The sequence below is a fragment of the Petaurus breviceps genome, unplaced genomic scaffold (genome assembly GCF_028583685.1).
Source record: "Petaurus breviceps papuanus isolate PSGF00001 unplaced genomic scaffold, PetGlider_PUasm1.0 90919, whole genome shotgun sequence".
NCBI lineage: Eukaryota > Metazoa > Chordata > Mammalia > Diprotodontia > Petauridae > Petaurus > Petaurus breviceps.
The window spans coordinates 41,621,181-41,646,610 of record NW_027187378.1 but is presented as its reverse complement, the minus strand read 5'-3'; the positions used below and the strand labels follow the sequence as shown (position 1 = coordinate 41,646,610).

The 25,430-nt window shown below is 41.6% G+C and overlaps 1 protein-coding gene across 1 annotated transcript; it reads left to right on the top strand.

The window, feature by feature from the left end:
* Positions 1 to 1,298: 1,298 nt before the first annotated feature.
* Positions 1,299 to 14,999, top strand: PLPBP (pyridoxal phosphate binding protein). The gene is made up of 8 exons (XM_069075925.1): positions 1,299 to 1,452; positions 6,054 to 6,161; positions 6,276 to 6,311; positions 6,898 to 6,973; positions 9,755 to 9,889; positions 11,512 to 11,654; positions 12,284 to 12,382; positions 12,614 to 14,999. The coding sequence occupies exons 1-8, from the start codon at positions 1,372 to 1,374 to the stop codon at positions 12,743 to 12,745; spliced, it is 810 nt and encodes a 269-aa protein (XP_068932026.1). The 5' UTR covers positions 1,299 to 1,371; the 3' UTR covers positions 12,746 to 14,999.
* Positions 15,000 to 25,430: the final 10,431 nt, after the last annotated feature.

The window sequence follows — 25,430 nt, the reverse complement described above, 5'->3', positions numbered from 1 at the left end:
ACTTCAAGTCCCAGCTAAAATCTCACTTTCTGCAAGGAATTTCTACAATTCTCAATGCTAGTGCATTCCCGCTAATATTATCTACGATTTATCCTGAATATGTCTTGTTTGTGCAGAGGGGTTTGCATGTTGTCTCTCCCATTAGCTTGTCATCTCCTTTGTTAAGTCCCACCTTGCCACTATGCCTGCCTTAGAGCAGACCCCGAATACATGCTTGTTGACTTAAGTTTCTTAAGTACAGGGACAAGGCTGCCACCAACTAGCATAAGGGATGGTGTGCCATATTGATGTTACTGAGTTTTCTTTGTTTGACAGTTTATTTTGGTAGCCTTCTAGGGTTACCCTTTCTCTGGAAGAGGATGTCTTACACTTTGGTATTTGGGCACACTGTCGTGGCTAAAATTAAGACGTCCTTGTTTCCCTGTGAGTGAGAACTGCCCAGAATGACCAGAAAACAATCGGCACCAGTGGGGGTGGTAATCAAACACATAAAATCATGTGGTGGAGTAGGGAGAGGGACATATTCCCCAAATGACTGCGATGCAAAAACAAAAATTAATGAACTAAACTGGGGTATGGGGAACACTGCGATGTAGTGCTAGCTTTGGGAGGCAGAAGACAGCACCCGAATTCCAACTCAACACCTCTTAGGGGAGTGACTGTGAGCAACACATTTTACTTCTCTGAGCCTCAGTTTCCTCATCTGTAAAATGTTGCGCTACCGACCCCACGAGGTTGTGAGCAAAGTGCTTTGCCACTGTACTTGTGAGTTGTAGTATGAGTGAATGAGTGAGTTATATGTTAGTAAAGTTCGTGAGCGGGTCCCTGCCTCCAAAGAACTGGAGGGTCGGAGACTGACTAGGTCAAGCTTCAGTAACTCTAAGCACCTGAGTTCAGAAGACAGGAGGGGCCTGATCCATATTACTGAGCGGGGGTGAGAGGGAGGGGGAGTAAAGAAACTGAAGGGGTCCTCTAGGGCGTCACTCTGCCCCCCACAGCACTGAGAGACACGACACATCTCATGGAATTGCTTATATCCTGCGAACTCAAAATATCCACGCCTCTCTGTCCCGATTCTCCCATTCAGAACAGCCCCTTCTCCCAGCTTCATCCCCTCCAACCTTGCTACTTAATGGTGCCGTCGGTGTCCCCGACCTCCTAAATATGGCCTCTCTCGGGAGGCGACGACGTCATCTTCGTCAAGGGGTCGGGTAGCCATTGGCCAGAAGAGCCCATCGGCGTGCGATGATTGGTCTAATTAGCGAGGAGTGGGTGGAACCGGAAAAAGGTCCATGCCGGCGCGTGGGTGGCGCCGCCGGCGGAGAGGCGGGGTCCGGCACTGAAGCTTGGGCTGTATGGAGAGCTGCCGGGATGTCTGCTGAACTGGGTGTCGGGCTGGCTCTGCGGGCAGTGAAGGAACGGGTGCAGCAGGCAGTGGCGCGGCGGCCCCGGGTGAGAGCAGGGCCGGGGGTCCTGGAGTTCGGGGGCCCTGCGGCTCAGGTGACGGGTAGAGGGGGGAGATGGATGCGGGGGTGGCGGGGCTGTGGACTAAGGCCCAGGGTCTGTAAAATGCGGGAGCCTGATTTCTACGGGGGTTCCCCAGGACCTCCCTGCCCCAAGCCTGGTATTTGGGGGTGCAGGGAAGGTGCCCTCAGGAGGGAAGGACCCCCTGCTGCTGCTACGGATCTAGCGGCCTGCAGGCTCCACGTGAGACAATCATGTGACATGACAGTCCCCACCCCCACCCCCCACGCCACTCCAGAACTCCCTAGGGGAAGCCAGAGCTAGAACACTTGGCTTCGACCCCTGGCTGGACTTGGTCCCTCCTTTGTGTGACCTTGGCCGAGTCACACAACTTCCCAGGGCCTCAGTTTCCCGCCCCGTAAAATGAGGAGGTCCCTCAGATCTGCAGCTAGGGAGGTGACAGTCCCCCGTCTACCATGGTCAGACCGCACCTGGAGGGCTGTGGTCAGTTCGGGCGTCGAGATTTAGAAAGGACCTTGACAAGTTGTAGAGTGTCCAGAAGAGGGCAGGCAGAATGCTAAAGTCATTTTGGAAAATCAGGTTGGGGGACCAGGAGATGGACATTTAGGATGGAGAAGAGAAGACTCCCAGGCTTTTCTGGGGAGAGGGACACCACAGCTGGTTTTAGGTATTTGAAGAACTGACTTAATGTGCAAAACTCTGGGTCAGGAGTCAGGAAGACCCGAGTTCAAATCCAGCCTCAGATACTTTCTAGCAGCATGACCCTGGACATGTCACTTAACCTCTGACTGTCACAGTTTCTCATCTGTAAAGGGAGGATCATAGCAGTACCTACTTCCCAGGATAGGGGGATTTGTGAGGATCAAATGAGATAATAATTGTAAAGCACCTAAAACATAGTGCCTGAAACATAGTAAGTGCAGTTTAAAATGTTTTCTTCTTTATCATCATCATTTGACTTGTTTTACCTGAGATGAGAAAGATTTAGTGTGGAAAAGGAAAAACTTCCTAACCATTACCCACCAAGTGAACCCTAAACCATTTCACCCTGAAAGTGAAATGTGCTGCTTAGGAGGTAGTGGATTCTCTCATACTGGAGTTCTTACATCATGGATACACTTAAGAGATTCTTGTTCATGTTGGACCAGATGCACCCACGGGCCCTTCTAATTTGTAAGATTCTGAGAAAATTGCTAATAACCATTTGGTATAGTAGGAATTTACCCTTGGGCAAGAAGAGAATATAGAAAAGTTAGTCATAGTACCTTGTGCTCTGGAGTTAAAACAGGCCCCAGCAGGCTCCTAAAGACTTGAATGCCTGGGGGTGACTGAAAACTTTATAATGAGGAGATTGGATCAAAAGATATCTAAGGCCCCTGGAATTGAAGTTTTGAATTCTTTGAAAGGTTTAGACAAGGACAGAGGCTCATGGGCACAGGGCCCAGAGAAGGACAGAATAAAATGTCCCTCCTAGGTGTACTTGGGAGATTTCATCATGCAGAAAGTAGACCAGACCTCAGATTTAAGTGGTGTAGAAGTTCAATGAAGTTCTGCACCTGCTTTTCAATTTATAGCCTTAAGAGAGTTTCTTAGCATACTTAGAGGTTCAGTGACTTGTCCAGGCTCATAAAGCCAGTCTGTGGCAATGGTTGGCGTTGAATTCACATCTTCTTTCATTCAGGATCAGCTCTCCAGCCACCTTGTCATGTGGACAAGTGCTACTGTTTCTTCTTAAGGGTATTTTCATGACTGACACAAATTGTTAATCCTTTATGATTTATTAGACAGTCTTTAAGAATTGTGCATATAGGTGGCACAGAGGATAGAGTGCTGAGCCTGGAAGCAAGAAGATTCATCTTTGTGAGTTCAGATCTAACCTCAGACACTTACGGGCTGTGTGACCCTGGGCAAGTCACTTAATTCTGTTTGTCACAATTTCCTCATCTATAAAAAGAGCCGGCAGAAGGAAATGGAAAGCTGCTCCAGTATCTTTGTCAAGAAACCCTAAACAAAGAGTCAGACACCTGAAAAACAACTCAGCGACAGCTTCAAGAATTGCTCTAGCTGTACTTTGTTACCCTGCAGCCAGTCTGCTCAGAACTTAGTTGGCCTGGTCTTTTGTGGGAGTTGGCAAAAGGTTTGCCCACACTTAAAGCCTTTCCGTTTTATAAGATCTGCCAGACCTTGCACTCTGTTAGCATTGCCTTTGAGGAGCCAGGGCCACCTCCATACACCGCTGAGGCTTCACACAGGTGCATAAGAGAAGTGCCATGACAGGGTTCTTTTCTTTGCAGGTGGTTTTCCTCATCTTGAAATGACTGCAGACCAAAGATTAACAGCCCCTTTGGTAGGAGCTGGTCATCTAAAGGGAGAAGGATAGGGAGAACTTTAATGGTGCTCCCTCTGTTGTATTGAAGGGCTTAGAAAACAGGGAATTCTGGACTGTGTAACCATGCACAAGTTACTTTCTTACTCTGGGCATTTTTGTCCTCATCCATGAATTGGAGGGGATAAGAGTGAAGGTGGACTGATGATCCTTAGCTCTAACATTCTGTTGTTCTAAATGATCCTCTGTATAGAAATCACACTGGCAGCAATTCCTAATGAAGAAGATGATGACAGTTAACATATGGCCCTTACTATGTGCCAGATATTAAGCTAAGTGCTTTACAATTATTTCCTCATTTGATCCTCACAACAACCCTGAGAAGTAGGTGCTATTATTATCCCCATTTTACATATGAGGGAACTGAGTTGAACAGAAGTTACATGACTTGCCCAGGGTCATACAGCTAGTGAGACTGAGGCTCTGGTCTTTACAACTCACCTAGAACATTCTGTTTACCCTCCCCAAGTCTAGCATCTACCACACCTATCTGTAGGAGATTGTTTTGGGGTTTAGGTAAATTGGAAAGAACGGGAGAGGCTGAGTAGGGCAAATTTTGGGGTGAGGCAGGGTGGTGACAGTCAGGAAGGATCTTCTGATTGCCTTACCTGTTCCCAAGACTACTTCCTAGCCCCTCAAGGAATATTAAAGTTTCCTCCCGAATGAAAATTCTCTGATTCTTTGAAATACCTGAGAGTGAATTGGGTTATTTGGTGATAGCTATTCCTAGCTACCCGGGTCAGTTGATTTCATTATTTGAAATCTTTTCCCTTTAAGTAGTGACTGTGGAAAGGAGTTAGACTGTACGTTAAGCAGTGAGTCTGGACCCTTGAGTCTCATCTGACATTCTGTTACTGTCAGTTGATTCATGGACCACTTATCTCGCCTTTCCTTGGCTATTGTGGATGAGTAAAGTATGTGTGTGTGTGTGGGGGGGGAATGTATTGTGAACCTGTGCTAATCAGAGTTTGTGAAACTGTTTGGAGATAAGAAGGTCCTTGGGAGGCAGCTAATCAGTGGAAGAAGCAGCAAAGTGAAAGTCAAGTCCCGTCTCTTCCATTAACTAGCTCTGTATGACCATGAGCAAGTCACTTAATTCGTTGGGCCTCAGTTTCCTCTTCTCTAAAGTGGAAGGATTGGACCAGTTGATCTCTAAAGTTCCTTCCACCTCTAAAATTTTAGGTTTCTCTTAGCTCCTTTTGTCATCATGACATTAGGTAGAGCCCTCTGAAGAACCCATCAGCTGGTGGGAATGGGATGTCTGAAGCACCAGATTTTTCTTCTGTTCTTGTCTAGATCTCCTGTGTAAAAACTGCACATAATGAGGAAGAGAGCACTTCAAGAGAAATTAATGTATCTAACTCAGCTGCCAAAAAGCTCAAGATCTGGTCTGCGCCTGCTTCTTTATTGTTCCCCACAGTAATACTGGTCCATTGACTTAGTGCTGGATTACTTTGTATTAAGGAATCTACAAGGGACCATTCAAAGCATTACAGCATAAAAACAGATGGCTTTTCTTTTCCTAGTAAAAATGGGGTGGGCTTCTCATCACTGCTATATCCTTTGGATTTCTAAGAACTAAGCCTTTTCTCACCTGTTTTCTCTGAGGTAGAAACACATGGATGTTAAATTTGTTTGCTTGTTTTTAATTTTGAAGAATATTGACTTAAAACTGGTTGCAATCATGACCCCCTTCTAAGAAGTCGAACACATCTCTCTTGACTGAACTCAAATTTGTTCTCCTTCTAAGCGGTTCTGAGTCATAAGTTCCAGATAATTCCCTTCCCTCCCCTTGTCCCTCTTCTGAAACTGAATTACTCAGGCTTAGAGGGAACACAAAGGAACAGAAAATTAGTTTGGTACAGCATGCTTCTCTTAACTCTGAGGCATCAGGGCCCAGTAAATAGGTTTCCTTCTGGTCAAAAGATTGCTACTTTACTATTTCTTCTGCTTCTGCTGAGAAGGGAAAGGCTTTTTGGGAGCAGATTAGCTTGAAGTCTCATATATTTAAAAGTAAAGAATACTACTCCCTGTAGAGCCAGAGAGCTGAGACTGGGATTGTCAGGGCTCTTGTTGCAATACTTTTCCATTAGAGTTACTGGGATAATTCTTTCTGACTGCCAGTTACTTCACAGTGAATGTTTCTACCTTTCACTCAAGTATGGTGCTTTTCCCTCGGCAGGATCTCCCAGCCATTCAGCCCCGGCTAGTCGCTGTGAGCAAAACCAAGCCTGCTGACATGGTAATTGAGGCATATGCTCATGGACAGCGCAGCTTTGGAGAGAACTATGTAAGTGGCCTTTCTGAATTCCCCACCTCTGCAGGGAAAGTATCTGACTGGACTTTAGAAGAGGCCCAATTGCTGGACTTCAGACTCATGCAATTTTCATTTTAACCTTCTTAGGTTCAGGAGCTGTTAGAAAAAGCATCAAATACTAAAGTAAGTGGGTATTTCTAGATTCTTTACATTCATTTAAAATCTTGACCTTTCTCCATGGGCTGTTTGTGGTGGGGGAAATTAGAGAGTTGTCCATTCTGGTTTGACCCCAGGTCTTTTCCAGCTAAAGGAAAATTTCTTTCATATGAAATCCCTTCCACTTCTTAGTCTGATGGTACAATATAACTAGATCTTTGTTGTTTTTTTCTCCCTTGTGGGTCCCTGAAAATGTTAGGTTGCAATAGTCGTCTAATGATCTTGGTATCTATCTGAAAGTTAAAAGCCCTGATAAACTTGAATGTAGAACCACTCATCTGGGGATGAGGTGGACATGGGGGCAGGAACCAGCCAGTGGATAGGCAAGGCAGAAGTCCTAGAACCATACTTGAATTTCTTTCCAGTCTGTTGGGAAGCTAGGAAAGGATAGGAATAGTGGTTTATTAAACATACCTGGAGCTCTTGTGTTTTAGTGGATGGAACCAGCTACTTGCAGAGATCCCCAGCCAGGAGGTGACTGCTAGCAGTCCTGATGTGCATCCTTAAGATCAGAGCCAAACTTGACCTCTTCCTCTCACCTTTTTTTCATTAGATTCTGTCTATGTGTCCTGAGATAAAATGGCATTTCATTGGCCACCTGCAGAAACATAATGTCAACAAATTGATCGGTAAGGAAATAAACTAGTGCTTTTCCATGAAAGGTAAGAGAAAAAGCCTCAAGTGAAAACTCACCTGATTTTACCTATTGGTGGTGATAGATTCCTTTCAGGTAAGAAATAAATTCAAGTTCATAATATTGTCAGGTTAAAGCATCATTGCATAAACAGAATATTTGATGCTTATGGAACTCAATTTTAAACATTGTAATCCATATGCTTGTTTATTTTTACCAGCTGCAGATTAATGATATCTCACTTTCACAAGCTGTCCACTTCCTGCCTTTCCAGGCTCCTCATTCCTTACCTCCCTCTGTGATCCAGCCACATTGACCTCCTTGTTGTTCCTGACATGGGACTCTCCCCAGTCCTGGAGTGCCTGACCCCTTCCTGGCCTTCCTCACTTCCCTGACCATGGCACTTCCTGCTTAACAACCTTCGGGAGCTCCCTATCCCCTCTAGGATAAAATACAAACTCATGGCTCCAACTTTATTTCATGTTGCTTCCCTTCAGGCATACCACATTCCAGCCATCTGGAGGATTAGCTCTTCACCAGAGGTGACACATCATCTTAGCCCTGATCTGCCATCTGAATGGTGCTACCTTCCTCTTATTTTTCAAGAATGCTTTGCCCAGACTTAATAGGCTGCCTTATACAAATTTGTATATGTATCATGTTTCTCTTAGTAGAATGTAATATATTCTTCAAGAGTAAGGACTGTTCCATTTTTTATCATATCTCTCCAGTACCTAGTGGAGTGCCTGGCCCATAATCAAGTACTTGGTGGATCAGTTGGGGTGCTCTCCAGTGCTACAAATTCGAGGTCATCTGCTCCTTCTCTACCTGTGCATCTCTTGTGCATGGGGAGTTTACCCAATACTCCAGATTGCTCCTTCTCACTCTGTAGACATTGTATGGCTGCCAGTGGGAACACGGGTTGTTCCTTGGTCATTCCTCTCTCTTGATAACCTTTATGTCCACACATAGTTAAATGTTGGTTAGATATTGCCATTTACAGTGATTTGTAACTACCCCTAAAAGGTTACCAAATTGTGTATACTCTTTGACCCATCAGTACCCTCCTAGGCCTGTTCCTCAAAAAAGAACAAAGAAAGAGGAAAGGGATGTATTTGTACAAAACCATTTTTCGGAGCCTTTTTTGTAATAGCCAGAATCTGGGAACTAATGAAGGTCCCACCTATTGGGGTGTAACAAAACATGTCATGGTATATTAATGTATTGTAATATTATTGTGCTATAAAAAAGGACCAAATGTACAGTTTCAGGAGAAACTCTTGAATATAGAACCGAACTTTGTATCAGTTCAACTATGTAAAATGATACAAAGTGAAATGAGCATCTTTAGAAGAATAATTTCTACAATCACAGCTAGTATTATAAAGATAAGCAAGACTTTAGACTTTGAAAGACTTTAGAATTCTGATTGAATCAGTGATAAAACTCAGGTCTAGAAACCTGATGATGAAATGTGCCACCCATCTCCTGCCAGAGGTGTCATGGACTTCAAATGTAGAATGAGATATATACCTTTGGACATAGCTGATGTGGTTCCTTTATTTTGCTGAGTTTTACATACTGGTTTTAAGGGTTTTATTTTTTTTTTTAATTCTTCAATAAGAGGGGGAGAGTGGAGAATAGTTAGAAGAGATCACACATACTTGCAAAAAATTAACTTTAAAAAATGTTAAGATATTGCAGCCTACTCATTCCCATCAAGTACTTTTCCATTTCCTATTGCAATTTTAATGTGGTATTCCAGATTTTCTAGCCATGCCGCATTCTTATTTTAATGTCAAGGATATTAATATTAAAAAGGTCATATAGGAAAAAAACAAGTAGATCAAGAATACCTGTTGCCTTGCTTATAAAGTTCTGTTGGATGGGCAGCCTACAGAGGGGATCTAAAGTATGTGTACATTCTTCTTACACAGATACTGGGCATGGCCTAGAATGGGATAGAAGGAGGAGAGTGAGCTAGATTCCTTTTGGAATGACCCCAGGCTGCTCCCTGAAACAGTGACCTTGTACGTGAATAAATGATTGTTGAATTGAATTAAAAAGGATTTTATATATGGATGCATATTGGTGTCTAATCCTGTACATTAAGTATTTCCCTTATTGATCCTTGCTGCTGGAACAGTTCCAAGATCTATTCTAGCTCATACCCAGTGATAATATCTCTTGGGTTTCTAGATGAGCAGCAAATAGAATGCTGGACATGGAATCAGATTATAAATCACCAGCACTTAGAAGCTTTGTGAGCTCCTCGAAGCAGGGACTGTCTTTGCCTTCCTTTGCATCCTTAGTGCTTAGCATGGTGCCTGGCATATAGTAAGTGATTAATAAATGCTTATTGAATAACTGACTCTGGGCCAGCTTCTTAGTCCCTTTCAGCCTCAGATTCCTTATCTGTAAAATGGGTATAATAATGTGAGGACCAAGATAGTATTTATAAAGTACTTTGCAAATAATCTAAATGCCAGTTGTTATAATCAACATTATTATGGTTAAGAACTCATTAAGGAGGGGAAGCTAGGTGGCACAATGAATAGAGTATGGGCCCTGGAGTTAGGAGGACCTGAGTTCAAATCCGACCTCAGACACTTGACATTTAACTAGCCGTGTGACCTTGGGCAAGTCACTTAACCCAATTGCCTTGCATTCCCCACTCCAAAAAGGAAAATTTTTTTCAATAGGAAAGTCAAGCAGCCCATAGGAATATGTTGAGTGAGAAACCAAGGCTGCTCCATTAACTTCTTCCTCCTTGCAGCTGTCCCCAACCTCTACATGCTGGAAACTGTGGACTCTGTGAAGTTGGCAGACAAAGTAAACAATTCTTGGCAGAAGAAAGGCTCTCCAGAGAGATTAAAAGTCATGGTGCAGATTAACACCAGTGGGGAAGAAAGTAAGTGACTAACGCCTAACTAATGGTTTTTACCTCCCCAGGGAATGAGTGAGACTCACAGCCTATAAAATGAGAATATTTAAACTCCCTACCTCAGGGGTGCCTCTGAAAAAGATGCTTTGTAAGTGAGTTATTATCACACACCAGCATCTTCTAGGAGAGCTGATCTGGCCAGTTCACTTCTCAGTTCCTGTCACCCACAGCAGGCTTGGTTGCTTTTACCTTTGAAGTAAAGAGTAACAGGAGGGAAAAGGGATGATTTGGGCCAGTTGAGAATGCCTAACTAAGCCCAGCCAACAGTCCAGAAAAGGGATGGAAATTTTACTTTTAAATTAAATTAAATTTAAATTATTAAATAAATTATCATCTTCAATACTGCTTTCATGTATGAAATGCTAAAAGATCAATGTTGATTTTTATCAGGAAGTTTCTTTGGTATTTTGGGGTTGAAGGTATACATGGTTGTTATTATTTTACACACTAACTTTATTAGCAGCTCTTTGTTCACAGCCATCATAAAGCCAGTGCTCGTCAATAGTTATGTTTCCTTAACTTACAGGAAATAGCACAGTGTGGATATTTTCTTCCCCATTTTCTTCACATCCACAAACCACAATACTACTGCAAACTCCATATGGACAATTCAGTACTTAGCTACAGATACAGTTTGTAGTTGCACCATTTCTTAGTGATTGGCAGAAATTTGCTGTTGTTCAGAGATCAAGTAGAACCTGTGGGTTATGGCCACTCAAATCATTAAATAAGGCTACTTTGTCACCACAGAGCCAGTGATCTACCATAGGCAGCCATTGTTAAGAATTCTTGTAACAGGGGCAGCTAGGTGGAGCAGTGAGTAGAGCACCGGCCCTGGAGTCAGGAGAACTTGAGTTCAAATCCGGCCTCAGACACTTAACACAAAACTAGCTGTGTGACCTTGAGCAAGTCACTTAATCCCAATTGCCTTGCCTTTCTCCAGAAAAAAAAAAAAGGAATTCTTATAATAGTGCTCCAATAGGTTCATTGATCTCTTACCACATTTGTAGGAGTGAACTCATTATATTAAACACACACACATATTCATTCTGTTAACTAGTTCTTTTACTTGCTATTTGTATGACTTTGTCTTTCACCTTCTCTAGGCCTAGTTTCCTCATGTGTAAAGTGAGAGGGTTCACCTGGCTGATTGCTAAGGCCCCTGCCAGCTCTAAATCTGTGATCCTAGGAACTGTAATATTAATAAAACCTTCAGAAACTCCATAGCACACACAGAGAGCAATCTAACTCAGTCCCTCCTCCTATGATACAGCATTATAGCTCCCACCAGTGTCCCCAACAAGCTTTCTTGGGAGTTCTTAAGTGTGAGAGAGGAAATCCAAATCATGAAATGTGCTGTCCAAGAAAAAGCATACAGTCCTAGAGGATAGCCCTATCTTGAACAATCTCTTGCCTGTAGAGCTTGAGTTTAAAGGCTGTGCTGGGCGTTCATTTAGACTTCTTAAAGAGAAGAACGTTTCCCCAAGGACCATCTGGGTTTTGTTTTTTTTTTTGGGGGGGGGGGTTGAAAATGAAGCCATCTCCCACCACTTAGAGCTTCTTGGATATGAATCTTTCTCTCCATGAAGGTAAACATGGGCTCCCACCTTCAGAGACAGTGGCCACGGTGGAACACATCAATACAAAGTGTCCCAGTCTGGAGTTCGTGGGTCTAATGACCATTGGGAGTTTTGGATACGACCTCAGTCAAGGGCCCAACCCAGACTTCCAGGTACAGTGGCAGGCAGGCACTAGCCCTGGCAGCACTGATGTGGGGAGATAGCATTATGGACCCTGATCTCTCATCTGGACTTTGGCACTCACCAAAAAACACTCTGTGTTCTTAGGGAGCCTCTTCCTTTCTTTAAATCTTGCTTCCCCAATCTGTAGGGCAAAGGCATTAGATTAGATGATCTCTGGGATCCCCTCTGGCTCTGATGTTCTACAGCCCTCTATATAGTTGCTAAAGAGCTTGCTATGGTGACAGGCTTCAAAGGCAGCTTAGATTTTAACCAAATCTGTGCCAAGTTAAATCTTCCTTTAAAGTCAAACACATGGTAGTTCACCTAGGGAAAGGGGAGGGAGTAGCTTCCCAAAGAAATGCCCTATAGGCATTTCTTCATCCAGGTGGAATATATATTTTGAGAAGAATGAGCTCTTGGTTTCTTTTCTGCTAAAAACTTTTCATGAAGTAAGGAAAGTTTCCCAGAAAACATTACAATGGAACTTCTGAGAACCGAGGTCCTCCTGAACCAAAGGGACTAAGTGCCTCTGACAGAAGGCTAAGTGCAGTCCCCTTCAGTGGGCCTCAGAGAAGACTTCTTTCACCTGATCCTTCCCTCCTTTTGACTGTTCTACCAGACTCTGTTGTCTTTGCGGAAGGAACTGTGTGAGAAGCTCAGCCTCCCCATTGACCAGGTGGAACTGAGTATGGGCATGTCCATGGATTTCCAGCATGCGGTAAGCTTTTATCCACTAGGCATGTATCTGCCTCCATGGCATTACCAAAGGCAACAAGGCAGGATTAGGTAACAGACAGGAGAATCTCCAAGGTGCCCTGTTGTATCAGGATGGTGCCTTGTGGTTATTCTTTGCCTCCTTGTGTACATGACATATATATTGAGAAGTATACTCTGGGCATCATTTGTTGTTATTCAGGATTCAGTGTCAACTCTCTTCATTTCTCTCCAGATTGAAGTGGGGTCCACAAATGTCCGTATAGGAAGTACTATTTTTGGAGAACGGGATCACTCAAAGAAACCAGCTATTGACAAGGCCACAGCAAGCATAAAGGCCACAGTGGAGGTAGCCCAAGAGCATTGAACCAAGAAAGGAACCAGCAGTAGGCCTCTACCTATCAAGAGCCCTGGTGTGGAAAATTTTAACTATGCACTAACCCACATTTTAATTTTCATATCCCAGGTTGTGGCACAGCAGTGCTTTTTGTTAAAACCTGGGCCATAGAGCTCTGCTAATTATTGTGTTGGTGGAAATCATCTCTACTTGGCATCTTTGACACCATAGGCCCATTTAGACCATTGACTTAGGATTGTCATGGAGCTGGAGAATCAAGGTATTTCATCAGGAAAGGTACCCAATCAGAATTAACCCTTGATCCTCACCGGAAGTACTAACTAATCATGAATGCCTTTTCCAAGTTGAAATGTGTTCACCGAAGCCTATACTTATTGCTGTCAAAGGTATTTTCTGTTGTTCTTTCCCTGTTCAGTGGGGCTTCATCTAATTTTAGCAGAGATGGAGACCCTCCAGAGCAGCCAGCATACCTGTCCTGAGATAGGATCAGTCCCTCTCCTCTTCTCTCCACCTTCATAATAATTCCCAAAGATGAAGAATCGCTGAAACAGGCAGTTTCATGGCTCATATCGTGTTCCACACCCAAAAGGCTGCTGATGAAGAATCACTTGGTGTGATTGATCTTTCTGTTCTTTTGGTCCTGGAAAAAGGATTTGTAATTATCTGTGTCTCACCTCCTGCCCTTCTCGGGAAGAGAACCCTTCCCCAGTCAGGTGGCAACATGAAATTTTTAGTTTGTAGTCTGCTTCTTTGTTTCTGGTGGTGAGATTTAGTAATGAATAATGGTGGTTTTCCAGAACTGGATAGAGCCCTTCAAATCTAGACTAGGTCGATAGCTTCAAACAGTACTGACTTTGAGGGCTCTTGCTTACAGAGTATTCCAGCAGCCAAGTTTATATCTACCTACCATATTTTTAAGTAACAGTTTTGTAAATTTTTCTGTTTGCTAGCAAAGTAGCAAAGCTTTCATGAGCATGAAAATGGCCAAATGCACTGTTGCAAATTCATGAAAAAAGATTTTAGTGTGTGTGTTGGGAATTTCCTCCCTTATTTTAGCTTTTTCCTTGATTTATTTAATTCCTAGATTTAATTTTATGAATTAAGAATATTATGTGAATGTAATTTTTAAAAATTCTTAAGCCAATATTATTTCTGCGCTTTTAAAGCTACACAATGTGATGGTTCATAGTCTATTAAATAAAAACGTGAGTTTGAATTATGCCATCTGTGCCAATTACAAAGGAATTAAAAATTATTTTTTTTATACACCAGTGTAATGAATGTGTGTACTAGGTGCCTTGAAATGATAGAGAGCGGCTTAGCTGGCTTCATTCCATTTTAGAAATGGGCTTTCTTTGAAATCAGTGCTGTAGCCAGACTTCAGCAATAAATGAAAAAGGGATTAAGGAGATATTCAGAAATCATTGAGATGATTGATGCTGGAAACAGATGCCCTCCTGTACTCCCTGAAACACGCCTCTAGATGGCGACATTTCCTAACCCTGCAAAGTCCAGGGCCTGAGGAGCCCAGAGGCTGTTTGGCAGATTGAGTCTAAGCCAGAGGAGAAGTCCTCTTGTCTTTGCTTGAGACTTTGAGGGAGGCAGTAGCAGTGTGCTTGGGACCCAGGGGCTCCAGTAAGCCAAAAGGAACAAGCAGAATAGCTGTGAGAGACCTTAAGGGGAAAGGAAACATGAGCCTGGGAAGCCAGCAGGTCCTGCCTCCAAATCTGACTCTAGAACAGTCTCTGGGTTTTGGTGAATGAAAGTGGGCAGCCCCCTACCGAGAGGGCCACCGATTTGAAGAGCATAAGAACTGACCTCCAGTCAGATCTTTTGTCCGCCTAACCCAGCCCTATTGCTGACAGTGACAGTTAGGCCTGTTGGACAAGGGAGGGGTTGTCCTTCCTGATGTCAGGTTCAAAAGGTCTGGTGTGTTCTCTGATGGCCTTTCTTCAGATAAACTTATGTGTCCCTCCTCTATGAATCAAACTAAATTTCTTTTTTTTTTTTTTTTGCCTTTTGGAGGGCAATTGGGGTTAAGTAACTTGCCCAAGGTTACACAGCTAGTGTTTTTGTGGGGGTGTTAAGTGTCTGAGGCCAGAACCGAACTTGGGTCCTCCTGACTCTGGGGCCGGCGCTGCTAAATTTCTTTTGAACTCTGTATTTTTAGCCTACCTTGCTTCCTAAGATGTCTTTTTACCTCTTAACATTCAAGTGATTTCCTCCCAGATAGGAAAACATAATAAACCTTATATTTGTATCACTTTTGCAGTTTTTTAAGCATTTTTCACATGTGCCTTATTGGTCCGAATAAAGTCTTCCAATGCCTTATCATTATGGAAGTGACAGTAGGTTCTGGGCTATTCCAGTGAAACATGAGATCCAGTAGGTCCTCCCAACTGGACAAGACTGGAAATACTGTGTCTGTTGTCCATGGATCAGCCTAGCTAAGGGTGGAGAAGTGCATCATCAGAAGGTTGGTGACCAGGTGACAGTTGAGAGGAAGGTCACAGCATCTCACAAGATGTAGATCTCTTTGAAAGTTAAAAAAATATATAGGTGTATGCTGAAAAATAGCACCATCAAACTGCATTTGGGTTTTACACAAGTAAGATTTGGGGAAAGAGGGTGTTCTGTATTCAGACAGGTGGTTCGAATTTCATCCTCAGACACTTAACACACTTGTCTTCTACTTCGGGGATAGCCTGCCCACCCCCAGCCATGCTTTTAATCCAAATTCGCAGGTTTTAACTTGAAGTCTATACATTAAAGTAAATTCAGCTTGCAATCTATGGCCATTTTCTGAAACTGACGAAGTAAGGCTTACAAAGCATTTTACAAACATTGTGTATTTTTTTTTTTTTTTGCTTTTTGGAGGGGGGAAGGCAGGGCAATTGGGGTTAAGTGATTTGCCCAAGATCACACAGCCAGTAAGTGTTAAGTGTTTGGAGCTGGATTTGAACTCAGGTCCTACTGACTCCAGGGCCTGTGCTCTATTCACTGTGCCAGTTAACCACTCCAACATTATGTAATTTGATGCTCATGGCAGTCTGTGTGGTAGATGAAGTGTTATTCTCACTTAAAGAAGAGGTATCTGAGGTTCAGGAGCCCCTTGTCCAAGGTCACAGTTAATGAGTACTATAATTAGGATTCAAACTCAGATTATCTGACTACAATTCCTTCTAGGAAATCCCTTGGATCCTAGGGCTAACTGTGTTAAGTGCTGACTCTTCATGACCCTATTTGGGGTATCAAGGACATCTAGAAAACAAGTCAGTATCCAAAACTGTTCTGTAGAAGCTTGGAAGGAAGAGGTTCCCCTAGAAGTTTCCCCTCCCCCCTCTGCTTAAATGAGGGCAGGATTTAATAAGTGGAGCAATAGGAAATTATTCTCTTTGGGAACTATGATTATCTTGACTGCTTATGGGTGTAAGCTGTGATATCAGCCTCCTGACCAAATACAAAGAATTCTAAACAGTCCACCAAATGTTTTATTGCTCCTCAAGAAGCCAGGGGGTTGGGGAGGGGAAGGGTTTTTCTACCCACTTGGCACCAGTGGTAGGTCAGTTGTTATTTTTAGGGCACTAGGGCCCATAACTCATTTTTTCCTTCTCTGTTACCATTACCAGGTCCCCAAGAATCCAAATTCCAGGACTAATTTTTTTGTAAGTTGGGAAAGGATAAACCAAATTAACTGAGAGAAGGGAGATTTGATGACTTCAGGAGGAATTGTGATAGCGTGGAAAGAACAGTGAACTAGGGAGTCTGAAAGTGAGGGTTTGAGTCCTAACTCTTCTAGTCACAGCCTTCAGTTTCTGGGGGGTTTTTTGTTTTGTTTTATTTTTAAGATTGGAATTCAGCCTCAAGGCCACAGGTTCCCCACCCCTGGAACAGAAGATCTTCAAAGTCCCTTCTAACTGACATTCTGGGTGTCTATGGGGTTTTTTTGTTTGCTTGGGGGTTTGGGCATTTTTTTGTTTTTTAAAAACTGGGTCTAATAATTTTGCCCAGCCTAGGGGGCCACTCACAGGCTCTGCTCCATTGCTGATCATCACAAAAGCTTTCGTCTTCTCTGTTTCCAACCTAAGCTGGTATCCCCTCATTAGATGACCTGGTCTCAGAAGCCTGCCATATTGGTGCCAGAGTTAGACCAGCTTTAAACCCCACTAGAACCCAGAACTCCCAAACTCAAGTGACCAGTCTTAGCCTTCCCAGTAGCAAGGATTGTAGGCATATACCATCATGCCTAATTAGGATTGTTTTATTATTTTTTTAATTTCTTTTAAAGATTGAGGCCCTCTCAAACTTGGAGATCAGTATGTATGCAAATCTAAGCAAGTTTCAGAGGATGTAGTTTGAAAGGCAGTATGATGTCTCTGGGTACTAGAGTTGAAGTCAGGAAGATCTGAGTTTGAATCTCATCAGCTATGTGACCTGAGAAAGTCACCTAGTAACATCTCTGTACCTCAGTTTACTCATTGTAAAATGAGTCGATTGAAGTGGATGACGCCTGAGGTCCCTTCTGCCTCTAAACCTATGACACTGATTGCCTATGTAAACAAGGTCTGCTTTGCTCTGTTCTCTTGTTATCAAGATGGGTTCACTCAAGCTCCCTGCCACCAACATCACCCATCCTACAAGTCATCAAGAGAGACTTCAGGCCTCACCTTGCGCTGTGAGCCTCTCTGGCGAGCCTTCAGGTCTGTGCTGGACCCAGCTGCCAATCTCCAAAATAAAATCAATGTGTGACCTTATTCACCAGATGTCCTGAAGAAATAAGCACCAATGAGGGCCAACGTGGAAGCCAAGAAGGGAAGATGAGAAGTGGGGGAGGGGGGGTGGGGAATAAGAAAGAAAAACTTGGCTGGACATGAAAGGTGTCTTGTCTGTCTGTTCCCTATTAGGAGCAATTCTCTTGCAATCTGCAGCCTCAACATAATTCTCCCAACCAGAAACTCTCCAGAGAGATAATGTCAGAAGGAAAAACAAACGGAATCGCATCTTCTGAGGACAAAGTCACTTAAAAACCTATTTGGGGGGAAAGAGGGGAGATGTCAGCAAGTCAGGGAGGGAATGTCCTTGACAGCGGGGCACATATGGGGAATCATTTACCCTAGGACGTGACAAAGAGAGGAAGGAGGGGAGAGGAGGGAGGAAGAAGAAGCAGGAGGAGGGGCTGACGTGGGGGCAGGGGGTGCTGGGCCTGTTTACATCGGTCCCATGAGACACTTTCTTCTCTGCTGGTTTCTTGGTGAGCCCTAGTACGGCCCTATCTGAGACAGGGTCTCAGAACTGACTCTTTGGGGCCCGGTTGTTTATGGTCTCTTGTTCTTGCTGAGGAATTCCAAGAGGCCTCTATCTATCTTGAAGCTTTCCAGCTGTCTGTCCTCCAAGGGGAACTGGAAGCAGCCAGAACCAAGTAATGATTTAGCGTGACTATCATCTTTGGGGAAATTCTTCCCCATATTTCTACCTCCCCATCCCCAGTCACCACCACTATGAAGAGCAGGGATGCCAGGTCTAGACCATAGTTGGCCTGGAACTTTTATCTATAATGGACAGAGGGCCCAGTTTACAAAGAGCCTTGGACTGATAAACCCTTAATGCCTACTCTTGACCTGGCTTTGACCCAAGTCAGGTCTCAGCATATGGGGAAATGGGCCCCACCCAGGCCCACAGTTGAGGCCTGGGAATAGGTAAAGCGGTAGGGGAAAGGGGATAAGGATAGAAGGAAGGGTACTGGACTAATTTAGGGGTTAGGAAAGGGGGTTGCTTAGGGGTAGTAATCTCTGTGCTTATGTTTCTGGGGAAGGCATCCCTTGCTTCAGAAGGAAATTTGTTTTAAAATGAAGTAGAAAGAAGAGAAAAACTAATCAGAAGAGAGAGCGAAATGGGTTTTCCTGCCTTTGGGACTTGTTTATTACTTGGATATCTGATTTCAGCAGAGGAAGCTGTTGCTGAAGCAAGATTTTTATTGGCCGCCAGCAAGAGGAATTCAGGGTTTGCTTTTGAATAGGCTGCCTCAGAACATGGAGCATGGGAGGGTATTCACTGCTTTGATGAGGCAGCTCAACATTGTGGCCCCCAAGGATTCCCTATTTTCATAGCATCAACTGAAATTCCCTTTGAAGGACTGAGGGAAAGGGACAGGAGTGGGATGTGGCTGGCTAGGTTCCTGGGGAGGTGTTTCAACATGGGAAAAATTCAACAAGCAAAATTACAAAGATCTGAGCTTGCCTCTAGGGAAGATGGGGGTGAGAAGCAGGGCCCCCACTGGGCTGGACCCAACAGAGCTGGCAAGTGAGGGTTTGTAGGCAGGCAGGAGTGTTCTGGGAAGTGTAGCCTGAGGATCTGGGAAGGCTAAAATCAGGGGGCCTCAGCACTGATGGTTTCAATGTGTTGGGTAGAAAAGGCCAGAGAGTTGCACGGAGAGAGCCCCTGCCAACACTGGCCCCTGGGCTGTGGGCTGGGAAGGGATCTCCAGCTGCAGTGCAGACCAGGCTGAGACGCTGCCACTCTTGGCCCTTGATTTTTGGGACTTCTTGGAGGGTCTTCTGGCAGAGAGACTTCTTTTGGGGTCTGGAACCCATCACCAAGATGCCTAGACTAGCAGAACCTTTCTCAAAGCTTCTGTGACTCCTGCTAATTCCTCAGAGAAGAACATCCTGGTTTTGAGGAGGAAGAAAAGTGGGAATCAATCCATCAGCAAACATATATTTAAGTACCTACCATATACCAGGTGCTGAGGGTACAGAGACAAAAGTAAAAGGATCCCTTAAATTCTAAGAAGGAGGCTGTTCTGCAGGTCTCTCGTTTCAAGGCCTCTTAGACTGATCTCATGCTAGTATCCAATCCCAGCACTTCAACTGTCTCTCCCTCTGCTTCTGCCAGTCTCCATTTTGGTCTCTCACTCCCCATCACTTTCTTTCTCTCTCTCTTTTCTTCTCTCTACCTATGATGAAAGGGATTGCATTTTGTGAACTTTATGGGTAAACTGGGTGCTGGTAATGTACTATTGTGTTTTCTAAATGATAAAAAAAAAAAGATTGGATTTACAAAAGACTGGTTATAAAACATCTCTCCCTCCTCTGGACAGAGAAATGATGGATGCCAGGTGTGGAACAAGACACAAAAATCCCAAAAAAGGCAAGACGCCTTTCCTGCTTCCCTCAATGCTAGGGACTTCCTTCCAACATCATCTCCATTTTATCCTGTGTATCTCTTATCTGTCCACAGATGTTTGCATGTTGTCACCCCATTGACTGTAAATTTCTTGAGAGTGGGGACTATCTTTTACTTTTTTTGTATCCCCAGCACTTAGAAATGTGTTTGCATACAGTAGGTACTTAATAAATGCTTATTGACTTGACTTGATATATTGTTAGATATGGGCAGTGGTTAGGGAGAAGAGTTATTGGGAAGTAACAGCAATCCAAAAAAGTATCAATATTAAAAAAAAAAGGTTGGATTTGGAGTCAGAGAAATTGGGTCCAAATCCTGGCTCTACCACTTACTACCTGTATGACTTTAGACAAGTGACGTTACCAATTTGGACCTCATTTATTCATCTCCAAAATGAGGGAGTTGAACTAAATAATCCCTAAGGTTTCTTCCAGTTTTAAATTTATGATCGAAAGACTCTCCTCTCCTTCCCTCTCCTCTCCTCTTCTTTTCTTACTTTTGTCAATGTATTTGTGCCAACAACATCAATTATCTTTTCAAATGTTATAAAAAAGACAGGGGGAAAGGAGGTCTTAATGTATTGCAATGTCAACATGAATCCATTGTGTAATATACTGGCATGATGTGCCAGTGGAACATAAGCTTTCCTAGGTAATGAATTTTTCAACCACAACAACTTTCAAAGACCATCTGATAAGCAGGAGAAGGGTTACAATTAGTGCCCATAAAGTGAACACCAACCTGAATGAAAGCAGTGGTCTTTAAAGTATTAATATAAATATTCTTTACATATCATGAAGATGTATGGTATATTGTCACTGTGTTAAGTAGACACAGTCCTCCATGCCTAAAATGTACTCACTCCTGAACTAACTTTTAGGATCTTTAACCTCTTGTAAGGTTCTATCCTACCTGGTTTCTTAATTGCTAGTGCCTTCCTCCCCCACAATTACTTAATATTTACTTTGTGTAATTTGGATTTACTTATATATGTATGTATTTTCTCTCTTCATAGAATGTAAGATCCTTGAGGATAAGAGATGTTTCATTTTTGTCTTTGTATCTCCAGTTCCTAGCACAGTTCCAGATGCATAATTGGTACCTAATAAATGTTTGTTGAATGAATGAATGAATAAGACTTGGCTATTAAAAAACTAATTGAGCAAAATGTTACTAGTTTTAAAAAGACAATAAAAAAACAATATTACAGGCTCTAATGCAGAAAAGTCCATGGTAATAATGTTAATGGGCTGAATTCACCAATTGTAGGAAGGATTAGAAAACAAAAACCAATAATTTGCTACTTACAAGAAACATATCTCACACATAGAGGAGGAGTTGTTAAACTTTTTTGGTTTATGGATCTGTTTGGCAGTCTGATAAAACCTATGTATTCTTTCTCAGAATATTCTTTTTCCCACATTCATAACTGAAGGCAATTCTAAATTTCAGTTAGAGGTTAGTGAAAATAAAGATGTCATTTTTTTCTCATCCAAGTTCATGAACTCCACCAACTCTATTCATGTATCCCAGATTAATAAACCCTGACATAGAAACTCTTTTTTTCTTTTTTTTTTGCTTTTTGGAGGGCAATTGGGGTTAAGTGACTTGCCCAAAGTCACATGGCTAGTGAGTATGTCAAGTGTCTGAGGCTGGATTTTAACTCGGGTCCTCCTGACTCCAAGGCCGGTGCTCTATTCACTGCTCGACCTAGGCAGCCCTAGACTAACTCTTATAGATCCATAGTGAAAGGCTGAAATAAAAATCTATTGTATGTAGTTGAATTTAAAAAACAGATGTTGAAATCATGATTTTGCATAAGATAACAACAAACAAATACTATTAAGAGAGACACACAAGAAAGATTATTAAGGCACCATATGTAATGAAAAATATTATTATTAAATACACATGCAGCAAATGATACAACAACCAAGTACATAAAGTAAAAACTAACTGAAATGAAAAAAGGCATAGAGAATAAGACACTAATTTTAGATGACTAGCATTATTCTGAAAGGACTTGAAGAATCCAATAAGAAAGTAAACAAGAAGGAAATTATAGATGAAAACTATTGGAAAAACTGAATTTGATAGACCTTTGAGATCTTCTGAATGAGAGTATTAGAGAATATATATGTTGTCAGATTTCCATGAACCCATTATAAAAATGTACAAATACACAAATAATTCACAAGCAAATGGAGAAAGACAGAGATTCCCTTTGTAATTATTTCCTGTAATCTATACCCTTTGCAATCCACAATATAAAAATTATATTTAGTGAATTAAAGTTTAACAAAAGATACAAAAACTGAATAAAGATCAGTACAATAGTCTAAATAATGAATGGCATAGTAATGAATAACATAATCATGATAATGAGACATGCCTAAATACACAAATGGATCTATAATCCTGTCAATTCAGGCACTCCCTGCAAAAATACATATCGATGCCTGTCCATCTGTGCATCTCTTTTCCATATCTTCCCATCATTAGTCACAAAGCATATACCAATTGTTCGCTGAAATCCCTGGATACCTTAATATATGTTGATTTAATTTAGAGGCTCTCATTGAGTTCCTTCATTTAATCTTTCTACTTCTTCACCTATTTGAAAGATGTTGATGCATAAGCAGAAATTACTTCCAAGTTCTTAAAAACTTTTATCTGAGCACTACAAAAATAAGGTGACCATTTTTATACCATAAAAATGATGTTTCCTGTTGCCTTTGGATACATAATGAAACAGACTCCTATAATTCTTTTTTTCTTCTCTTTTAGGAAAACCTGTGTCACTTTCATTTAATTGCAACTTCCTAATGTCTTCTGGTTTCATTTATAGGGATACTATCAAGATTAATATGGTTCAATTCTTGCAGGGGTATGTTCATTTATTGATCATTGGGAAAGGAGCTCACGATCAGAGAGTCAACACCTAAGTTAATTATATGTGTGTGTGTGTATCTGCTATCTAAATATGTAGATGTGCTGTGTCATGGATAGATATGATCAAAAGTCTGGCCCACCTTTGCAGAGGATCACAACAGGGCTATCCCAGCACCAGTAGCACCTCAGCAGAAGGAGGGCAAGCAGTGTCCAGAACCACAGGAGACTGGAGAATCTCTAGAATTAAATGTCTGCCAGCCCTCAAATATTTCTAGTCTAGGTGTGTAATGTTTAGAGGTTCAGAAGTAAAACCATTTCTTTGATTGCTCCTAAGCAGATATTAGCTTATATTTGCCCAGATCATCCCCTTACCACTAAACACTAGTTACACAAAAGACCACCGTGAGCCACAATAATGAGTAAACCCATTTATCCAAACAAAACAGCAAGCACAAATTGGAGAAGTCCTACAGATTAGAATATACTAAAGAAAACACCAGAGTAAATGAACTCTTTAGATGGCAGCAAGATAAGATCTCAGCTCAAACCAGGAGAAAGGGAATGATCTTACCCAAGGGAGATCCACTCTCAGCAATCTCTAGAATTATAAGCCCTGAAAAGTAAAGAGCATGATACAGCCAGATCCCACACAGGTCTATGGCTCCAAGGTCCGCCATTCAAGATTCTGTCTGCCTGTTTGTTTGCTTCTCTTTCTATCACACCATTTGAGAATCCAGGATCATTTCCACTCCAAAATGAGATATTGAAGTAGCACTTCATTGGGGTATCACGAAATGTATAAAAATTTATGAAATGCAGCTAAAGAATTCCCTAATGGACAGTTTATGTTCCTGAGTCCTCATATTAACAAAAGAGAAGACTGATAATTTAATCATTAAATTTAAAATATAGAAAAATAAACAAATTAGTCCTGAAATAAGCACAAAAGAGAAAGTTCTGGAAATCAAATGTGGGCTAGATATAATTGAATTTTTAAAAATTGCCCATATAAACAAAGAGTTAGATTTTTTATGTTAGCTAACTTTATTAAAAGTAAGCACAAATTAAGAAAAGAAAAAATAAAAGGGGAGAAGATAATTAAAAGCAACAGAACTCCATGCTAGCAGAGTTGTAGAGAAACCAAAACACATTAACTACCAGTGAAATTTAAAACTTGCAGAATATTTTTAGAGAGCAATCTCCAAGACAATATACAATAAAAGTTATAAAAAGAATCTCAAGCTAATAATTCCATTGTTGAGAATATACCCATAAAGTGTTGAAACAACAACGACGATGATGATTATGAAACTATCTATAAGAAACCATTCAGTGTAGTGGAAAGAATATCGAATTTAGAGTCAGAGATTATGGGTGATCTTGGGCAAGTCATAACTTCTCTGGGGCCTCAGTTTTCATCTAGATAGAGACTAGATTGGACATTTGGTGACCTCAGATGTTCCTTCTAACTCTGTATCTTTGATCAATGATTCTATGACCTGTTCATAGGTTTCCAGGGCAGCATGAGATATTATTGGTGGGGTGAGTGGAAGCCACCCCAACAAAAGGGGAATAAAAAAATAAACTATGGTACATTCATGTAATTGGAATACCATGATTCCAATAAGACCCACAGATATGAGGAAAACAAAGACCCCTATAAAGATTTTTATATAACAATGCAAAGTAAAGGAAAAAAGGCAGAACCTGAAGAATGAAGGACATACCATAATCACAGGAAAGGAAATGTGAGTAAAAATAAAAGGATAACTAAAGAAGGCTGATGGGGCCTTAGAGTAAATGAAAAGGTGCTACACTTTGTGAATCAAAACTAATTAATTTAAGTATAAACAGTTACTAGGAAAGTGGAGTTGCTTATATTCATTTCACTGTTGTTTTTAATAAAATGTTTAAACAAAAATTTTAAAAGAATTAAAAAAATTTTAAGAAATAAAAAGGAGTATTATTCACAACAAATGGAGAAGAAATAAAATTATTAGAAACATATCAAATGATATGGCAACAAAACTGAAAATGTGAACTGAAAAAATGACTATCTACAAAAACCTAAAATGCTAGAATTAACAAAGTAGGAAATAGATAACATAAAAAATTTTGTCTCAGAAGAAATGGAACAAACCTTTAATAAACCCCTACAAAAATACCCACAGAGTTGAATCCAGTGTTCTTCCCTCTCCATGTTATAACAGTATATAAAAAATTATTATTTGTGTCAATTATTTATAATGACAGCTGACATTTATATAGCCCTTTAAGGTTTAAAAAGAATCTTGCATACATTTTATCATTTAATGCTCAGAACAAATATGGGATAGGCACTATAGGTATTATCTCCATTCTACTGATGAGGAAACTGGGGCTTAGATTAAAAAAATATAAGAAGGTATTAAGAAGGTGATGATGAAATACCAAGACTATTAGGTTATTCTTTCACAAACTGTGAAAAAGTTTCCTGATAAAATTAAAATGATAGTTGGACATTGGTTGAGCAGAGTGGTCACAACCTGGGTGACCCTTAAAAGAAAAGCATCCCAGCCCTAAGCAATACTTCAAAGCAGTTTGGGAATTCTAGACATTTGAAGAAATAGCTTTATGAGTA